The following is a 21221-nucleotide window of genomic DNA, read 5'->3' as shown; positions in this document are numbered from 1 at the left end:
GGAGAGGGAAAAAAAAAAAAAAAAACCAGAGCGCTCTATTTTAGTTCAAATCCTACTCCATATGCCTTCCTCTGTCTCGAGCTCTTTCATCTTCATTCATCTGTTGATCTGACTGTAGTATTTCACATGTTTTTTTGCCGAAGGCGTCTAGCAGTGACAGCCATTCCTGCTGGGACTGCTTCTCTCTCTCTTTCTACAAAAGAGATTTATTAGCTCTTCCTCAATCATTGTTCACATATTTTCTTTTTACTCTCTGCCAGAGAATGCGTGGCCAGTAGCCTCTGCTTAGTCAGGAGGATGCTTGCCAAGACGAGAGCAGTTCCAGCCAATCCACTGTGTAACTTGTCAGACCTACTGTTTCTGTACAAAGCAGAGGAACGTTAGATCGGTTCATCCATAAAACCTTGTATTCTGGTGGCTGTTTCCGATGAATCAGCCTCAACACGCAGTTTCTCCACGGTTTCTGTTTGAGCAGACATTACTGGCTTAACAGAACCATGCAGTCAGATAGGAGACATGTTGGAAGAGAAAGTGGGAATCAATTTAGGCCATGATGATTATCTTCTCCATCTACATGATACCATATTGCTTGCATTTAGCTGTGTAATCTTGAACCTATGTAATGGGCTATAGATTTTTGTGCAGAAGCTGAACATAATGACCGCACGTCTAATAATGTTTTCAGTCGACACTTGCTCATAAAAAATCGACTTTTCCCGTTAAAGTGTGAACTCTATCTAGCTCTAACCCGTTGGTAGCACATCCTAAAGTGCAACGTCAGCAGGGTTGCAAAATTCCAGGAATTTTCAAATTTGGAAACTTTCCTTGGAAATTGATGAGAATTTGTGAGCATTAAAGCTGCAGTATGTAACTTTTATAAAATACATTGTATCTGGTCAGAAACAACCAGTTAGAGCCATGAGGCGGGACTTAGCACTGTCAATCACACTGGTTAGTCAGTGGGATTCCTGAAAGGATCATTTTGTCATTTTTAGTCCAAGGGTGACTGAAAATGACAACCATACTGACTAACCCCCACGCCCCAGCATGGTGATCATGCTGCTCAGTGCGCTAACAGTGGAGAAACAATTTGCCGTTTCTCCTCCAGGTTCCATGAAGCTGGATAAACAGGAACACTGTTTATTCGCTGTCATCGGAAGCTATGCTAACTAGCCTTAGCATTAACGACAGGCTCTGGTGTTGTTAACTGTAGCGAAGCAGAGAGCAAAGGGAGGATCTGAGTAGAACATACATGAGGGTGATTGATACTGCTAAGACACGCCTCCTGGCACTGATTGGTTGTTTCTGACCTTAGTGTTGTATTTCTGCACATGGCAGTAAGACCATAGGGGGAAGGCAGAGGAGCTCAATTTTTTCACAGATCATTTGTCTCTTTTTATACTGTCAAAACATAGAGACAGTTTTAACACATATGTCAAAAAAAATAAACATGGTGTTTATAAGAGTTACATGTTGTAGCTTTAATGGCAATATATATATTTAGGCTTTTATTTAATGGTTTGTTTAAATTCCCCAGATTTTCAGTTTATTCCCATCAGTTTTTATCTTTCCCATGAACAGTTAGCAGTTTACAATATTTCCCAAATTCCTCAATTTAGCTTCCAATGGAACGTTTCTGGGTAGTTTCCAGAAATAAACCTGAAATAATTCTGAGGTCCTCATAGATTTGTACTTTGCTGTTTGTGATTGTACTTTGATTACGATGCGAGCGATGGAAATTGAAGTCAAATTGCTCGTTTGTGCCCACAAACATAGCAAATAAAGTTGATTCTGATTCAGATTGAACATCCCTTTCATAATTTAAAAAAAACTCAAAACTACTGAAGTACAACACAAAGAAACAACCAGCACTTACCAAAGTCTCATGCTGGTATGTGTAGTCCAAATGTGTGTGTGACTCTGCTCACCATTAGTGATGGTAAAACCCCTTTTCAAAAGGTGATGCCAAAGAAGACCAAGTCAAACCACAAACATAAGTTGTTTGGGGAGAGATTTGTGTTTGGACAGTCAATGACCACAAGGTTCACCAGACTCTTTGTAATAAAATTGCCCAAAGGTCTTGTTTTGTTCACTTATTAGGCTGTAGTAAAACTCTGTATCTCCGAGTGGAACTAGCCGACTCAGAAACAGTTCCACATCAGCACTTGACCCCTGGAAAGTCCAAAAGCACTCACCATGTTTCCAGCCTTAGGAAGTTATTACCTACCATCCACATGGATAGCAGAACCTGATTTCCCACCAGAACATCTCTCAATAACGATAAAAAAAAACCCCGAAACATTTTAAAGAAATCTCCAGAAAGGATCATTTTGTTATTTTAGTCCATCATCTTGGATCCTGTCATACTGACTAACCCCCAAATGATTTTCAATGTGTAATTGTGGTCTCAAGACCCACACTCAGACCCGTTAACCACTTAAAGCTGTCTGAACGCTGTTGTCCCTCGGCTCAAACAAGGGTGTGTTCTGTGCCTTCTCTAAATTGGAGGGATGCTTTGTTGGTAACAGAGAGGTTCTTGTTTTCTTGACTACTTTTGTTGAACATTCAGAAGAAAATCAATAGGGGTTATATTATAAGCGGCCTTTACATGAGCTGTTTGCAAAGAATTCCTGGACAGCAGCGAAGGCAGCACGACTCTGTGGGGGATTATAGATGAAAATCAGGCTTCTGACCTTAACAGAAATGCCCTCCAGCTCATATTATTCTCACTTTTTCTGTCAATCTCATTTTTGCTTCCTCTTTTAAAACCAGAATGTCCATTTAAAGCATTACAGAGCTTTATAAAGCGCACGTTTCACTCAGGACATATTGTGTCGCAGCAGTTTTTGTGAGGATCTTTAACGCAGTCCTTCTGGGCGGTGACGACTAAAAATGGACTTTCTGTGACCTATAATTAAATCTGAGTTTGATTCCACCTCCTTTTATAGCCTATCTTGAGAACAAATCATTTACTCCAATTATCCCATGTGAATTGTTTGTTTCTGTGTTTTCTTTGTGTTTCTGTGTTTCTATCTATCTGTCAGTCAAGGTAGGTATCGATTGATTGAGCTGGGTCTAGATTGATTTAGGTATTGATTGAGCTAGGTGTCAATAGTGCTGTATCTATTGATTGAGCTAGATATTGCTTAATCTGGGTATTTATTGATTGAGACTTTAATAGATTTTCAATTATGTGTTTCATATTAGCCACCACGTGCCAGTCTGGGACATCTAAAAAATTGGCTTAGGCATCTGAACCTAAGAAGATTACAAGAATTCTGTAATTATTTAAAATCATCTGCTGTAAATGAACATAGGCAGTAAAATAAAGAAATCTGGAAAGTACATCAAGTCATTTGGAATATATATATATATATTTTGGATAAAAATTTTTTTAGATATGAACGGACTAAAACTGCAAATATGTGAAATGATGAATATGTGAAATTAACAGCAGCTTAGGCAGCTTTGTTTTTTTGTTGTTTGTTTTTTTCAGAGTGATACAATTTGCTTATAGGGCTATTTTAGGAGCAGACTTTTTTTTTTCTTCCAGTTTGAGATTCAAGCAGAAATACTAAGGCATATTTGCACAGATCCATTACATGCAGGCGGCTTCGTGACGTCACCATGCAATTAATGTTTGAATAGGGAGTGGGAGTAAGTAAGCTCTTCTTCTTTCCACTCTTTTTCGAGCTACTTTCATTTCCTGATTATGTATAAATAATGAATATACTGTATGTTTGCGTAGAACTATTTTCTGGTTTAAACCATTTAAGGAAAGGCGGCAACCTTCTCAATTCTTAATGAAATCTGGAAGCAGAAGCATTTAGCGCCGTTTCTCTGCCAGCAGGGTTTTAAAACCTGATTCCTCTCACACACGTTCCCATCTCCTCGTCGTGTTTTGCTCCATTTATGTGGACCTGCATCTCCTCTAACCCTAACCCTAGCCCTCCTTTCTTAACTCCGCTGCTAATCCACCCTTAGCTAAATACATCCAAAGACTGAATTTGAATAATTAAGACCTTCCAAAGTGTGTGTGAAGGCTGCAGTGGTGACATAATTGCCCTCCCCACCACCCGTTCTGGAAACCTGGCAAAGCAAAACTAGCAAGCTACACCCAGAGGTGCAGGGGAAGAAAACTCAATTTTTAACAAAAAAAACCCAGATTTTTACCACAAGAGCAAGCTAGATCTCCTTCCTGCTATCCTCCATTGATTTTGCAATCCGGCAGCGTCCAAGCAGAACCACACAAGCCGTACACCTCAGTCTGCCCCTCATTGCCAATCTCTATTACCCGCCCAGCTCTAGGCCTCGGTTCGTTGAGGCTAAGCCTCTCCGGAGGGGAGAAGGGAGAAGAGGAGAACTGGTGGATGGGAGCGATGATGGATTTATGAGCCGCTTGGAGAAAGGATCATCTTCTCTCTCTCTTTCTTTCTCTCTCTTGCTTTTATTATCCCATCAGATCTGGCGTGGGAGCAATAATACATGACGGCCTGTCCCATTTCGGAGATCAAGCTGCGAATGTGAATGATGATTTGAAATTCCAACGTCTAATCAGCGTGAAATTGCTTCAGTAAATATGTTTCAACTACCAGCCCCTCTGTCTTCCGCCCGCCTCTCACTTGGAATGGGACCGGGAGTAATAGGCTTGTAGTTGTCACAGTTTTTAAGACCCGTGTAGGCTGCACGGTTCATAATTAGCTTTTAATGCACAGCGACGGCTAGAGGGGAGGGGAGCGGAGGGAAATGTGGAAAGAAAGGAGCCCCGCTGTGTGGCCATAGTAATTCACATTTTTGTTCCCTAATTAAATGACCTCAGAGGGGAGCTCTGAGCTTAGCTCCGCGTATGTGTGTGGGCGTGTGTGTGTGTGTGGCACTCTTTGATATGGGGGTCTTTGCCAAGTGTGTTCAGTCTGGCGATGAATGGGGCACCCACTACAAAGCCCAAGAAAAACCTCTCTTCGCTTGCTTGTTGGTTGTTGGAAATTTGGCAGAACCTGTGTGGTTAACAAGCGCTTTCAGGGCCCCTTTCACATGGTCAGTGGATTTCAGTCAGCAACACGGCAGTCCTCGTGTTTTCTCAGTCCTTCTTACAGAAAAACATTACCTTACGGGATTCAAACTGGAAGGCTAATTTTGGTCAGTTTTAAACGTGACGTTTGGCGCACGCAGTCTCTCTTCCATGCGGTTTCATGTCGTCCACACAGCAGCGGCAACTCCTTGTAGGAAATGTGTTCTTCATACACAACTGGAAATACAAACCTGTGTGGGTTTTTTATCCTTTTTATAACCATTTCTGGCATATTTACCAAACTTCTAAAGACCGACTGGCCTTAAAGGAACCAAAACCTGGTATATGGAGCCCATTAGTAGGGTTAGGGTTAGGGAGAATGTTTGGGTTGTGCAAATATGCAGTTACTAAATTATGTTTTTGTTTGTTCCTTTATGATAAAGTTTAGTATTTTTGCCTAAAGTTGTCTTCATCCACTGAGAACTATGTAAAAATGGAAGCACAAGTTAACTGAGACGTCAATCAATGGCCGCCCTGGAAGAATGGCTTGAACTTATCCTGAGTCACTAGCTGTAATTTGAGCTCATAAATCATGAGTGAGGACCAGGAAGTCAGAAGCAATGTTGTCTGAGAGCTGCATCTTGGAGACTTAACAAGCCAGCACCTGATTTAGGAGTAATCTGCAAAAAGAAAAAAATGGCTACACTGGTGAAATGAAACTCTGACAGCGTAAGTTTTGTTCCAGGCAAGACAGAATTGTTATTCTGTTCCACAAAGGCATTTGACAACTGTGCCACCAGTTTACTTTATATCGGTAAGCCATGCTGTTGTTGTCTTGAACATAGTAGCACTGGATGGAAGCAGCTGAGCAGTTTTCTGGGACTAAAATACATCGGAAAAATTTAAATCCTTGGCAACCAAACCTTCGTGGGAAGAAAAACAAAAGCTACCCCTAAATATATCCTACAGACAACATGGTTTGTGTATATTGTGCTCAGTGTTTCAGAAGAGAGGAAGGATTGGGCTTAGACACTTTCTCTTCATTATAGGGTAAAGGGTCTGGGATAAGAGCCAAGACTACAGGATTTTTTTGGAGCAGGCTGTAGCAAAGATGTAGAATGTGTTCAATGGATTAAAAAGAAACTGAAGAAAACACAGCTTGATATATAAAGTGGTACATTTGTGCTAAATGTTCCCAGAGAGTTATTAGCTTTGTCATGTTTTAAACTAGTGTCACTATACAAGAAAACGCTGAACAAAGTTTGGACCTGATAAATCTTAGTTTAGCAAATTCCGATATATCTTTGAGGCTTAACATATAGTCATGTAATCATATATAACATTTTGTTCTATATTCAGTTACAAAGCAAAGGCAAAATGATTACAACCTAGACTAGAGCATTTCATACAGGCAGTTAGTGCTGTTAGCATTCTGCTAACATCATGTCCAAGTCTTGCATGTTTAAAGACAGAAAACAAAAAAGGTTGTTATAGCCGTCTTCTTCCTCTAACTTCAATTATTAGCACCTTAGTAATACTGAAAATAGCAAGCCTGGAATATTCAATCAGTAACAACATCCACACTGAAGAGTGTTGTTACCACAATTGACATCGTCTTTACTGATCTGAAAAAAAGGATCATATTTCTCAGTTTGTCTGTCCGGTCAAGGCCACCGGAGCTTAAAATCATCTGCTGCCAGTCACCACCCAATGAGTAACTGACTGAAATAGATCAGAAGTAGATTTTAAAAATATGACCACAATACTCTGAATTAGGTGTCTCATTGTTTATTAAAGTGATTTTTAAATTTACATTTATAGGAAATGCATAGTGTACTCACTGCATGGATTTACATGGTACATGTTGGAATAACCTAAGCGTTCGCTAATTCTCTTCGTATGGCTAACGGTGGGAAACGTTTACAGGATGTGTAGACGTGGAAAGTAGACTGCGTTCCTTCAAGCACCTGCCAGTCTGTGCCACTCTCTGAAGCGCGTGACGTTGATGACTTGTATTGTCAGGGACCGCTGGTTCTGCGGTACTCTGTGTACCCTCTCTGTTCCGGATCAAAATATTCCAAAGATGTCACTTGATCTGAGGCGATAAGGTTCCAACATAGCAACTGTTACTGCTGTTGATGTTGGCCGAGGCGAGCCCTCCGTCGTCACGTGAACACATGTCTTCAATCCAGTTGTTGTGCATGCGGACGAACCCTTCATCCATCACCAGCAGCTGGCCCGTCTCCACTCCGCTGTGTCCGATGTCCTGTGGACACAAGCGAGTGGAGGTGAAACCCGATCCCGCCTCGTTAACAGCTGCATGGGCCGTGTAGCTCAGGAGGGCACTTCATGTACATATACTCACAATAAGGAAAAAAGTGGAACCCCAAATAAAATTTTATTTGTAAAACCTAGGCAGGCCTGTGCCCCCTGCGCAAGGCACTGCTTCAAATCGGCGCTCCATTTGGAGCTCCCACGGGTATTAGGCGCTCTGGTGTTGCTGCCTTCCCTCTTCACAAACTCACACAAACTTCCTCTCCCTACATCCTTCCTGCAGAGCACTAGCTGTCTTTGTCAACGGCCGTCAATCTGGAGGCAAATTTTGGCGAAGAAAAGCCGGAGGGCGTCAAAGGCCAGGCCTTCTTTGTGTTGCGTCTATTCACACCGAGGCACCGGAGTCTGGCTCCTCCGCAGTCTCACACAGTTTTTGGAAGGCAATAACCCCAGTAAAACCTCTGCGCTCCTAATTTAAAGGGCATTGATGTCCTGTAAACATCCAATTAGCTATCAAATAACTGTAATCTTTACGTCTAATGGCCAACCTCAAGCCCTTAAAGCTGTCTGCTTCGGGGCTGTACCTCTAACACTTATTCAGTTCAGTTTGGATTATTAATACCGAGGCAGTTCACAACAAACATCTCAAGGCACGTCAAAAAAAACATCATGCTCAGTCAAGTTTAGTTTATTAATCAAATTGGCACTGTACTGAGTCACTGGTTTGCAGCATTCACTCTTCCTTTACGAGCATGTAGAGCTTTGCATTGTGTTGTTGACAGGCCACTGTACAAATAAAGTTCTAAAAAGTTTGCTTTGGTTTGGGTTTTCAAGCCTCCTGACCCAAAACCTGCTAGAACCACCTGGCACCGCAGTAACAGTCATGTAGGGTTTGTCTCTAGTGAATCTAAACGATACAGATTTGGCCCACTCTTTGCAAATTAGCTCAAGTTGAATTAGAATGAATGAAAATTAGTTTCCACGTCTCAGTTGGTTTTAATTTTGCACTTTGATTAGGCCAGTGGTCCAAAATCACCAAGTTGAGAGTGCGCAAGGGCCGCAATTATTATTCTTTTAATGGACAATGGAAAAATACATTTCTTAATACATGTTTTAAAACTTTTATCTGTTAATTCATATTTAGTATGTTGTACATTGAAAATTTTCACAAAGCAAGCAAAGTATTGAATTGTTTATAATAAAGGAATTCCCCAAATGTCCTGGAATTTTTTTATGTTTTCCCCTTTTCTGTAGTTTTATCAGTTTGTGGTTTGGGGTTTAAATTAATTTTTTTTTTTTAAAAGCTGCAGCTGTATTAATAAAAGAGAAAAAGGTTTTTATTTTAGGAAAATCTTATTTGTCAGCAAAACTCATATCCTAACACATGCGTCAAACTTGAGTGCTGGGGGCCAAACCCGGCCTGGAATAACTTTTAATGTGGCCCTCACATGAACAGAACCTTCAAATTAAGAGTTGTGCGCTTAATTTTTTTAAGACACTTTTATCCGTAGACCGCCAAATTACATCAGTGTGAAAAGATGTTCAGTATCATTCAACATGGAGAGTCAGTGATTGAATGCATAGAAAACTCTTTACTGATATTTTAACAGTTTTTAATGGGTAGCCTTCTCAGTGCATTCTGCCACAATAGGCCCTTGATTTTCAAAGGATCACGCCGGAAAATGAAAATGAGCTTCCGGCTTTTGAACTTCCGCCTCGGTCTCCAGTCTTTTTGTTGCTCCTAACAGATTGTCGTCCTGGGTTTCCCTGTGTGTAGCTCCATCCATCTTATCACGAACCCTGGCAAGCTTCCCAACCCCTGCTGAGGAAAAGCATCCCCTACAGCACAACGGTTCACTTTTGATCTGTGTGTTCAGGGTGATGTGCAGTGTCCGTCTCACGCTACGCAAAGCGTTTTGCACGTGAGCCGAAAAGTTCATTTTCTTCTAGTATCTTCTTCAACATGATTGCTTTTGTCCCATGGATGAGTTCTGGCACACTTTACAACGGCCTATCTATGTTTTTTTTTTCCCTCAACAGTGGTTAATAGCTGTCCTGCCAACATATTCTATTTACTGCTGAAAATGTTTAATGCTTAGGATATTATTTAGCTTGGTCTTCATGATGCTGTTTGTTTGCCAACAAACCTCTTAGAACGTCACGGAACAGTTGAATTAAGCCCGGATTACACGGAGGTGGGCTGTAATACCTAATGAGGTCACTTCTTTAAGTAATTTCTCGCACTGAACTTTATTTAGAGTCAATTTTAAACACAATATGACCTTTCACCCCAGAGTTCCGCACTACATTCTGTTGGACTGCATTATAAAAATGCAAAAAAACTCGAGCAAGTTTATGGCTGCAGTGTGAGGAGAAACTGGGAAAGTCCAAGAGACAGGATTGCTTTTTGCATCGTCTCGTCCTTTTACATCACTTTAGATCCAAATATTGGATTGTTTGTTTATGTGGCTGATCACGGCGCCGTCTGCATAATTACTGGGATGCGGTACATCAAGGATTAAAAAAGTTGTTTGTAGAAAGATTAACTAATAATCCCGTTGATGACATTTTTCATTCCACTTGCAACGCACGGCACAAGTCTTAGCTTTGCTGCGCACGGACAGGGACGATGCCAAATGAAATGAAAATCCATTTTTAATGAAGTTACGGCTCTAGTCTCTCTCAGAGCTGTGTTATTGATTACAGTCACTGAGTGCTGCATCACTGAGTGGATCAGATTTAAACTTAAGCTTAGGTTTGTAGCTCATACAGTCAGATTCTGGATCAGCTGCAGCTGTCTGATTGATTTTTTATTTATTTATTTTAGGCAGACCTGTGAAGACACTGTTGCAGACAAAATGCGACAAAAGACAAACACATGGATGAGTTTCTCTAGATCTTGCAGGGACATTAGTCCTTTAGTCCTGGACATGTTCTTCTTGTGATAGAAGGCTGACTTTGTAACTGTCTTTATGTGTCTCTGAAGGTGCAGTCTTGTCCTCCCTGGGAACAAATAAGCTAAATCTGAGCAGCGTCTCAAGACCAAAGTACACCTTTCAGTTTGTAGAACCAGCGTCAGCAGCAGTAGTTCCTGTAAATGTCCACCACTTTGGTTTGTTGGGCATTTGTATATGCATATGTGTCGTATGCAAAGCTTTTCAGCTCAGCCTAGTTTCAGGCTTTCACTGGAGCTTTGTAATGTCGTACTTTTTTACTTTCCCTTTCGTTCTGCTGTTTGGGTTCACAGTTCTGCTGCACGGCCCGGTTCAGAACCAGCTGGAGGGCCTCCCACCTGACCCAAGAAAACTTTGGGTTTCAGAAATGATTTTTTTTTTATGCTGCAGCTCAAAACAAGCCCACCTTATCATTCCTGTTTGTTCTGATGTCCTGAACATGTGGTTCTCTGTAGTCAAATGTTGGTTTCATCAATCCAGCGGGTATTATGGGTTGAGTTTGGGTTTTTTGGGGGGGGGGGGGGGGGGGGGTTCTTCCCAGGGGGCTTTCTTCTGGCCCAACCGGAACATTTTTCCACTGTTATAAACTTTACATTCTGAGACCTTAAATAAAACTTGTGGGTTTTTTCTCATGGCCTTATAATCTTTTTTTTTAGATCGATGCTTTCCTCCTCCACATTGTTTTGTCACTAGGCTGATTAATAGATCCACAAACTGTCTCCACATTAGCTTTTATAGAGGTCATCATGCTTACTGATGATCAACCGATCAATGCTTTCCAATCAGCAAGGCCTGGCTGCTTCTCTTTTATAAACAGTGACTTTGGCGTATTTTGGCTCTCACTGTAAATATGGCACGCTGTTGCTAAAGTCACACAGTAAATATTAACAGCAATAATTTGTCTTACTGCACCCCTCGCCAAGATGGACGGATTTGAAGTGAGCACCCATTTGAGAAATGGCTCTTCATTTTTCAAGGTCATATTTTCACCATGTCGCGCTGCTTACATTTAGAAATGTCAGAATTCCAAACTAAATATTTAGTTTGTGGACTAAATATTTAACTTCCAATTTAAATATTTAGTTAGAAAGTTAAACATTTATCTTTGATAATTATCTAAATATTTATTTTCCAAACTAAATACATAACTTGTCAACTAAATGTTTAGGTCCAAGCAAAAATATTTAGCTTATCATTAAGCGGGTATTGCATATTAAAATAAAAAAATGGGACCTCTGTATAAACTCCGCTGCTCGCTAATTAAATATTTTTGTTAGAAGACTAAATATTTAGCTAGCTTTCTGGATATTTAGTTTGGAAAATAAATATTCAGTATTTAGTTTTAAAATTAAATATTTAGTTTGGAGCAAAAATATTCAGTTAGTAAAATAAACATTTAATTTGAACTAGTTTGAAAACTAAATATTTAGTTCGGAACTCTAAATGTATGAATAAAATCGTGAAAATGTGATGTTGAAACATCAAAAAGCATTTTCTTTCTGACCGAAATCTCTCAGTTTTCCTGGTTTTTGGTGTTAATTTCACTCTTACAGAGTTATTTCAAAAATAATTTGAGTAGTTCTAACTTTTTCAAGCGTTAACTCTGAAAAGAGTTCAAGTAACACCCATTCTGATAAGGACCAAATAGACTCGGCACAGTGTTGATTTAACTCTGCAGAATGATTGCTGTTAAATTTTTCACTGTGTAACTTCACATACGGCGGCCGTCGCGTAAAGTATCAGAGTCAGATGAATCCTGTTTCCCTGTCGTTCCCGCAGAGCGAGCCATCGCCCGGCATGAGGTGCGGGAGATCGAGCAGCGGCACACGCAGGACGGCCTGAGGGAGCGCGAGGCGGCGGCGGCGGCCGCGTTGACCAACAGCGAGGACGACTTGGTCATCATCTACAACCGCGTGCCCAAGACCGCCAGCACCTCTTTCACCAACATCGCCTACGACCTGTGCGGGAAGAACCGCTACCACGTGCTGCACATCAACACCACCAAAAACAACCCCGTCATGTCCATACAGGACCAGGTAGACAGACAGGCAGACTGGTGACAGACAGACAGACAGACAGGCAGACTCTGGTGTAATCAGCATTTTCTGGTGTGTTCAGGTGCGGTTTGTAAAGAACGTGACAGAATGGAGGGAAATGAAGCCGGCGTTTTACCATGGACACGTCTCCTTCCTGGATTTTACGAAGTAAAGAAATAATTTCTGTTCATGTTTACGATGGCAGACTGCTTATGTACCAGGAAATCCAACCTGCTGACCCTTTGGGTCTTTAGCTCCCCCTGGTGGTCACTTAGAGATCCAAGCTTCAAACTGTGAATAGGGGCATGCTCGTCCCATTAGTTTAGAATATCATGAAAAAGTTGTTGCAGTAGTTCCGTTTAAAGAGTGAAACTAAATAATAATATATGAACGCATTACACACAAAGAGATGTGTTTACTTGACAATACCCTCGTCCAGTTGCCTGACTCAGCGAATCCTCCTCAGGTTTGGAGTGAAGAGGAAGCCCATCTACATTAACCTGATCAGAGACCCCATCGAGAGGCTGGTATCTTATTATTACTTCCTGCGGTTCGGGGATGACTACAGACCTGGCCTGAGACGCAGGAAACAAGGAGACAAGAAGGTAAAAAATAAATAAATAAATAAAAAACATGCCAACATTGCCCTCTGAAGCCTGCTTCCTCTCTGTCCCACTTTTCTGCTGAGTCATGTTTCTGAGTCATATTGATGTCAGATGTTGCTCTGAATGCATGGTTGGACATAGATCATTAAGAAAGGGTTAAAAAGATGCACGGCTTTGTCCCCTGATGCGTTTTGTGCGTATTTGTTTCAGACGTTTGACGAGTGCGTGTCAGCCGGTGGATCGGACTGTGCTCCTGAGAAACTCTGGCTCCAGATCCCCTTTTTCTGTGGTCACTATTCTGAATGCTGGTAAGAGTTCCAGTTTCACTCCTTATTCCTCTTTGACAGCAAACATTCTGGTTATCGTTCCCGTGGAAACACTGGACATTAATAACTCTTAGACTAAACTCAACCTGAGGCTAGTACAGCTGAAACTAGATATTCAGCTGTGCTCTGTGAAAAAGACCAGCTTTTTTTCCTCGTTGTCTGACATTAAATCAGAGTAAAGGCTTCCCGTCTTTGGTTAGTTAGGATTGCCAATTTTATCTCTAATTGTTAAATGTTGAAACATTAAAGGACATATTATGTCAAGTCACCTTTTTTGGACTTTACATCATTTTATAATGGTATTCCCTCATCAAAAAACATACCTGGAGTGTTGCCCCTGCACCTCCCCCCTCAGCTCCTTCAGACTAGCCAGCAGCAATTAGCAAACACCTGGTGTAGCTGTGCATCTGCTGAGCTCGTTATAGGAGCTACTTCTCAGTGCAACGTTGGTAAAAACATTGTTAGAGGGTTAATAGAGGAACCATGTTGTGATGACTTTCTGAAGGCGGAGTTTCAGAAAGAGCAAGAGTTTCTTAAAGAGACAGAGGCCCAATTTCAAGACATTAAAGTTAAATTACTTTTAAGTCGTATTTGATCGATCTATCTGTCTGTCTGTCTGAGGTAGAATCCTGCAATTTGAGTTTAGAAGTAAGGATTACCGAATATGTCTGGGCGCACTGTAAACTGTTATAGGAGAGAAAAGCAAAATGTATAACATGATGTCAGTTTTGTTGACTGATATCAAATAGTAATAGTTGGTGAATACAGCCTGAAAGCAGCCGTACTCGACAAAACAATCTCCACATTCTACCCTGTGGCACACGATGACATTTTCCTTTATTCCAGTGGACTGTGAATGTTGCTTTATTTGATGTGAATTCTGCATAATGCTTTTTATAGTCAGCAGTATATTTATTTGGGATGGAACCAAAACTGCGCTCAAGGAATAAAGATATCCAGCTTAAACTAGAAGTTTACATACAGCAAATAAAAATATACACGCACATTTTTTCTCCCTGCCTGAAGTTAAATCAGACCAAACCTCTCTTGTTTTAGGTCAGTCAAAAGTACCAAAATTATTTATATTTTCTAAATGTTAGAAAATCTTTATTGAGAACTTTTGTAACTTTCTTCGAATTCCAAAGTTCACATGCATCTGGTCAGCATCAGGGATTTAAACTGTACGACATAAACCGTTTGTATGTAAATGTATGTAAACTTCTAAATTTAAAGAACGTTACAAAAAAAATCTGTAAAAAATCCTCTGAATAAGTTTTCCAACATTTAGCAAATAGAAATAAGTTTGGTAATTTTGACTGGTCTAACGTGAGAGATGTTTGGTCTGATTTAACTTCAGACAGGGAGAAAGTGTATTTTTATTTGATTATTCTGATTTCAGCTGTGTATATATATGGATAATTAATACAAATTTTAACAATGCAGACAAAAATAAACTAATACAAATATTTCAGTAAGACCAGCATTTAATCTTTTCACAATCAGGAAACATTTTGGTTGTTTTATTTAACGAGTAAAATTACCAATTAAAACATTATCTAATTTAAGAATAAGCATCAATCTTTGAACATTTTTACCAGCTACTATAAGATGCTTCCTAATTTTTCACTTCTTTTACATTTCTGCTTTTTTTCCTACAGCCTTGCATTAAAAAGGACAAGATGAATGTTTTATACTTATTTTTTTTTCTGTATCGTTTTGTTATCTCTGCTTGTAAAATAGTTTCTAAGCAGCAGCTTTATCAGTTCACACCGCTTCACAATGGGCCTTAAAGTACTTTGCTCCCTCCTCCCAGGATCTTTCAGTGCTTTCACCTTTGACCTCATCTCTGTATTTATGTAACCATCTCACCTTTGGCATTGCTTTTATTCCTGCTGTGACTCTCTGACACCTTTTACTGTCTTCTCTAGAGAACGGGATGGAAAGCTGAAACAAACTAAGAAACATCTGAAAAGCAGCTGTTTTTTTTCTCAGCCTCCATTTTGTCCTCTGGGCTCACAACACGCTCTTGGCTCCGTCCCTCTCAGCGCATGTGTTGGTGGCGTCTCACTCCTGATGTGTTCCTATCCACAGCCCCTCCATCCCTGCTCCTATCACCGCATATTTTTTTATTTTTATAGTTGTGAGCAGCAACCGGATAAGAAATGGTCTTATCTTGCTTTTCTCCCCGTCAACCCAAACAAAACTCGATGTGTGCAGGAACGTGGGCAGCCAGTGGGCGCTGGAGCAGGCCAAATACAACCTGGTGAATGAGTACATGCTGGTGGGAGTCACCGAGGAGCTGGAGGACTTTGTGATGATGCTGGAGGCCGCGTTGCCACGGTTCTTCAGAGGAGCCACAGAGCTGTACAAAACGGGTAGCGCAAGTTTTACTCTATCGTTAAATCCTAGTGCCGTCTCAACCCCTTTTGCTGGAATAAACAACTATCATGGCTTTTTTTTAAAAATCTAACTGGAGGGAAAAAATTCAAATCTTCAATATTTAATCAAATAGCCAGACTTCAAAAGGGCAGATTCTTAAGACGCAGCAGGAGAAACTCCTAGCTCATATATTATGATGCCACCTTCCTCCAATAATGCCATAAGTCTTCCCTCCCCTGGCTCCATCCAAAAAAATCACCACCTCTCTTTACCAAAAGATGTTTTGGAAGGTGGCGATATGAGTATGTAAAAATACTCTGGGGAAAAAATAAGAGACCACTTAAAATTCTTTTATTTTACTTTTTATAGGTATATGTTTGAGTAAAACGAACATTGTTCTATGAGCTACTAACAACATGTCTCCAATATTCCAAGCAAAAATTTAGTTTTAATTTGCAGAAAATGAGAAATGGCCAAAATAATGAAAAAAGATGCAGCGCTTTCAGACCTCAAATAATGCAAAGACAACAAGTTCATATTCATTTAGAAACAACAATGCTTAATGTTTTAACTCAGGAAGAGTTCAGAAATAAACATTTGGTGGAATAACCAGGGTGTTTTCAATAAGGTCCAGTGCAGTGGGCTCTGAAATTTTTTTCCAGAGTTGTATTTTCACCCAACAACTCCGTAACCGTAGTAACCGACCTCACCTGGTGAAGTTGGCTGGTTCTGTTCCGGGGATGTCTGTGGGACCTCTGGAAATGATGATGACGACGATGATGACGATGATGCAAAGAAGGATTTTACATAAATTCAAGACCCTGGCAATTTTTATGAGATAGCTTTAAAAAGAACTTCAGTCAGAGGCTTCTTCATGTTCACTGTAATACAGACCGCTACAGGAGGTCTGTCTTGCCGAAAGCCATCACCATTTACAATAACTCTTTGAAGAATTTGAATTAATATGAGTTACAACAACATTTAATTTCCCTTTGGGATCAATATTTACTGAATCACCATTTCATTCCATCAATAAATGTTTTTTCCCTGATATATTCCACAGCTAAATCTGGTCTGACCAGTTATTAGTGTGTTGCCTTTTAATGGCCAGGTAGTGTATTTAATGTTGAAGTGGAAGGAAAATGTTTGACATTTTACCACATTAATTACTGAACAGTTTTTAAAGTAAGTAAGTTTATTCCGACCCCTTTTACTGCCTTCAGAATTTGACTTCTTAGAAAACTGAGTCCATTTGTGTGTAATTTGAGTAATTCAGTCATTTCTGAGACAATAGAGATAAATCAGGTAAATCAGAGGTTTTAATGGTGGATAGGTTAGAAAATGATATCCTAACTTGTGAAATCAAAAGAGCACGGCACGACTGCAGACCTACCGCGACATGACCGTCTTCCCGAAACTGCCACTCGGTCAACATGTTGACTTTTATTTTCACAATTCTTCTCCTCCTTTAAAACTGGCTAGAAAAAAAGCCTCAAGATGTTTGTCACAAACTGTAAAAGAAACATGGAAAAAGTTGCTAAAAAATAGACTGAACTTTTTAAACCTTCTAACACATCACTCTGAATGCACCACTCCTCCTTCAGTGGGGAAAGGCAAACCGACAAAAAAAAATAAAAAAATCATAACTGTTTTTGGGGGTTTTTATATGTGAACAGACACCTAACTTGTATCTTCTTGTCTTAAAGGAAAGAAATCCCACCTGAGGAGGACCAGTGAGAAAAAGCCACCCACTAAGGAGTCCATCGCCAAGCTGCAGCAGTCAGCCATCTGGAAGATGGAGAACGACTTCTATGAGTTTGCGCTGGAGCAGTTCCAGTTCGTCAGGGCCCACGCTGTCAGAGAAAAAGACGGAGAACTCTACCTGCTGGCTCAAAATTTCTTCTATGAGAAAATCTATCCCAAAAACTGAAGAGGGGACTCTCAGAAGAGCGGTTTTGAGTCTCCTGTGTGTGTTAAGTTGACTCATTCTGAGGAAACGGAAGCGGAGAGACTCGCCGCCGTTGACTTACTAGATTTGCGATGGAGGACTTAATGTAGCGCTGCTACATGACGGGCCCGTCTCTGGCTCGGCTGGCTGGTCGGGGAGCTTGTATTTCATCAGCAGGTTGTCCTCAGCAGCTTCTCCACTCTGTTTTCCTTCCACAACAAAATCAGAGGAGCCCTGACTGGACCGTGGATCTGGTTTGGACCTGGTTCTTCACTTAACCTGGGGGGAAAGAATCACTGGCTCTGTACTGTTTGATTGTGTTTGGTTGTATTTTAGCTCTTTGCAATGATTTGTTGTTCATATGTGAGGACTGATATTTTCCACAGTGAGATGACATCTTCATGTCTCACCACAGTGACTAACTTAAAGAGACAGTAACGGTAAAAAGCTGAATACTTTCTTGAACCTAAAGAACATTTGTCTGGGTTTATTTTGTTTGTTTTATTGGACTATTTACTGGGGCAGGTGTGTGTGTTTTATACTTTACTTGATGTGTGACTCTTGTAAACGAAGGATGCTTTTAATGTTATTGGAGTGTGTCAGAACGTTACAATTTCTCTAAACATTTCAATCCATTTCGTTCCCTCCAGTGGGTTGTATAACTTGTAGAGATGCACAGATCAGTGGTTTGTGGCCGATTCATGAGTAACAATTTTTTTATTTTTTTCAAAAGGTTTTGTCGGCTCTAGTGACCTCTATTTTGCAGTTGTCAGACAGAAAGGTGTGTTATGAGAGAGGGAAGACATGCAACAAAGGTCATCGACCTAAGGCCTCCATACCTGGGGTCACACTTTACCACTGACCCCCATCAGCAATTTTTGTAAATTGTTTTGACCTGCAAGTACCAATTTTGGTTTGATTTTCTTTAAGAACTGCCTAGAACTACTTTTTTTAAAACAGTGTTCAAATTAGTTTGCATTTAAAAAAGATTGGAAAGGTCACTAATTATTTATGTCCAGAGCAGAGGTGACGTCACACTGTGTGTGTGAGAGAGAAAGAAGTCACTGTAAAGCAGGATTTGACTGTGACAGTCACAAACAAAGACAAAAGGGATTACAGAGGGATTTTAATTCTTTTGACTGCTTTGTTAGCTATTAGCATGGTTAGCTTAGTTAGCATTACTAGGTTAAAAAGGAGTGTCGGTGTGTATTCAGTACATTAGCTGTGAAACTACAGCACTATCTCAATTGTTATTTGTAATCTAAAACAGTCAGATTAGAAGGTCAGAAGGATAAAACAGCAACTTTGTTGCAACATGTTCCTCCTCCCTGGATTCTACTAAAGTTCGCTTTATGTCAATTTCTTCCTTCCACTACTTGGGGGTTGGGGGGAGAAGTCCCGAAGGTACGTTTGAATTGACATCTCATGGCAGACAATTTTTTTTGTTTAAGTCCAGAAAAAGTCCGGTGTGAAAGGCCCTCAAACTGCAGGCAGCATTTGGAGTGAAACGATCAGCATCCAGTGAGGTCCGGCTCTGTGTTGCCGCAGTCTGAATGACCGGCTGACAGGAGATAGTTTTTCTTGCTCACTTTTGTGCTTCCTCCATTTCAAAACACCTCTTTGCTTCTGGAAAAAAAGCTAACCTTTGAGTCTTCTTTCCTCCACAACAACTTCTGCACTGAAGAATGTTGCTGTCAGTGGAGTCTTTCAAATTTCTAGGTTTCTGACCACCAATTGGTCTCCAGCCGATTTCTCTGTGCATCCCTAAAGTAACTTATGATTATATATAATTTTGAACATTTCTTCTCCTCAGCCAACATTTTGTTTGTGATGTGGCTGAATTTTAAAGTGACTAAAAATTTGCTTGTCTTTCTTTTTTTTATTTTTTTTTATTTTGCTCCTACAGGTTGGCAGGAACTTGATGTCAATTTTTTATTTTATTTTTTTAAATCAATCTATTTCATTGTGGAAACATCTCCCGGCATAAAAATATGGAACCTATAATCATAGAGGAGGTTCGTCAGCAAAATAAATAAATAAAATAAAGCAGAAGAAATTACATTAAACATTAGAAAAAATTATATTGTTGTAATTAAGTTGATTTTTTTTTTTAATCAAGCAGAACAAAGAATTATGGAATCACTCAATTTTGAGGAATAAATTATGGAACTACCATGGTTACAATCTGATGCCACAACTTTTACCATCTCTATGTGTTTGAGCTTCAGGTAGCCCCCCACCCCTTCTCCCAAATGTCACCATATCTGGATCAAACCGCTGTTGTTGGTGCTGATATTTTGAGTAGGAGTGTGGGACCCAAACCAAGTTCTGCTTAAGGCTCCATATAACTTTGGGTCGGCCCTGATTGGAGCAATTATTTGATGATTTCTTTAAATTGAATTGTGGCACATTTAGACCTCTACAAGCCAGATCATGAACCAATTAATTTTGGGTCATACCTGTACTTTTATATTTTGCTGCTGCAAAGTAAAACAACATTTACCCTCTTTAATTGTATCTTCTGTATTATTTTTGCCTGGATTTGTAGAGAACTACAGCAGAGAAATGTAATTTCCACTGGAAGCTGGAAACAAAGCAGGACCTTTGTAATGTAAGGTATCTTTTAACCATAAAAGCTTGTTTCACCATGCCACCTTCAAAAATGTTTACTATAGGAGATTATGTTGCCAAGGCAACAAGCATCACATATAGATTACCAGCAGGTTTTTAATCTCATTTTGATGCTCAGCTGATTAGCGCTGCATAAACCGGATCATTTTTAGAATAAACTAGCCACACAAAGAGGATAATATGTTTATCTGTGAGCTTAGCTCGTGTCACATTATGGACACATAATGTCACATTACGAACTTAAAGGCCTGCGGACTGATCAGCTGTAGAATCCATTCATTTTTGTGTGCCTTTTCTCCGGTTCTCGTTGCTTTGCAGTTTTGTGTGAAGGAACAGAAATACAACACTGGCTGTCGTGTGTTTTTAATTTGGTTCTGACAAAAAAAAAAAAAAATCAATATACAAAAGACTTTCATGAGACTCTGTGTTGTTTTAATTATTTTCTTGTTCCATGCAAATGTCTGTGCTTCAGCGCCAGCTTCTACATAGCCGGGACTGGACAGATAGAAAGCCACTAGGGTGGCTGATCCAATACAAGACTCATGTCCTTCAGAGATAACAAGCTGCCATGCCAGCTCCTGTGTGTGTGCGTGTGTGTGTGTAGGCGTGTGTGTGCTTATTACTTATTTCCACTACAGTTGTTTGAGAGCTCTTCAGATCTGTACAAAGGGTTCCTACAATCTTCAAAAGTACAGAATTTGATATCAAGTCTGGGTAAGTATAGAAGAATGAATATTACACATGGGAAGGAGGATAGTTGAAAGATTCAGATTTTGTCCTTTTATTTCATCAAAAAAAAAAATCATAATCTGAATTCTAATGAATTTTCTCATCAGAAACCAGTGATAGAATAAAACAAACTCAAGTACTTATGTGCCATTTCTGTATTTTGTGCTCATAAACCTTAGTGTAATTTTTTAATTTGACTAGATTATTTTTCCCATATATATACTGTATATATAAAACATGAAATTCAAAGAGCAAAAAGTTCACCTGTTTTTTTTTTTAATGCTCTGACAAAATTCACATGTCAGCTGATGCTGGCAACCTGCATCAC

The 21221-nt window shown here is 40.0% G+C and overlaps 1 protein-coding gene across 1 annotated transcript in view; it reads left to right on the top strand.

The window, feature by feature from the left end:
- hs2st1a (heparan sulfate 2-O-sulfotransferase 1a) overlaps positions 1-20584 on the top strand; it is a 41461-nt gene extending 20877 nt beyond the window's left edge. Inside the window, exons 2-7 of the mRNA XM_032565469.1 lie at positions 12019-12275; positions 12358-12443; positions 12742-12880; positions 13091-13188; positions 15424-15581; positions 17292-20584. Of these exons, the coding sequence (XP_032421360.1) occupies positions 12019-12275; positions 12358-12443; positions 12742-12880; positions 13091-13188; positions 15424-15581; positions 17292-17515 (962 nt within the window). The 3' untranslated portion in view covers positions 17516-20584. The remainder of the gene's footprint in view (positions 1-12018; positions 12276-12357; positions 12444-12741; positions 12881-13090; positions 13189-15423; positions 15582-17291) is intronic.
- The last annotated feature ends 637 nt before the right edge of the window (positions 20585-21221 follow it).

The sequence above is a fragment of the Xiphophorus hellerii genome, chromosome 6 (genome assembly GCF_003331165.1).
Source record: "Xiphophorus hellerii strain 12219 chromosome 6, Xiphophorus_hellerii-4.1, whole genome shotgun sequence".
Taxonomy (NCBI): domain Eukaryota; kingdom Metazoa; phylum Chordata; class Actinopteri; order Cyprinodontiformes; family Poeciliidae; genus Xiphophorus; species Xiphophorus hellerii.
The sequence above is the reverse complement of the archived record's forward strand: the minus strand, read 5'-3'. Positions and strand labels throughout refer to the sequence as shown.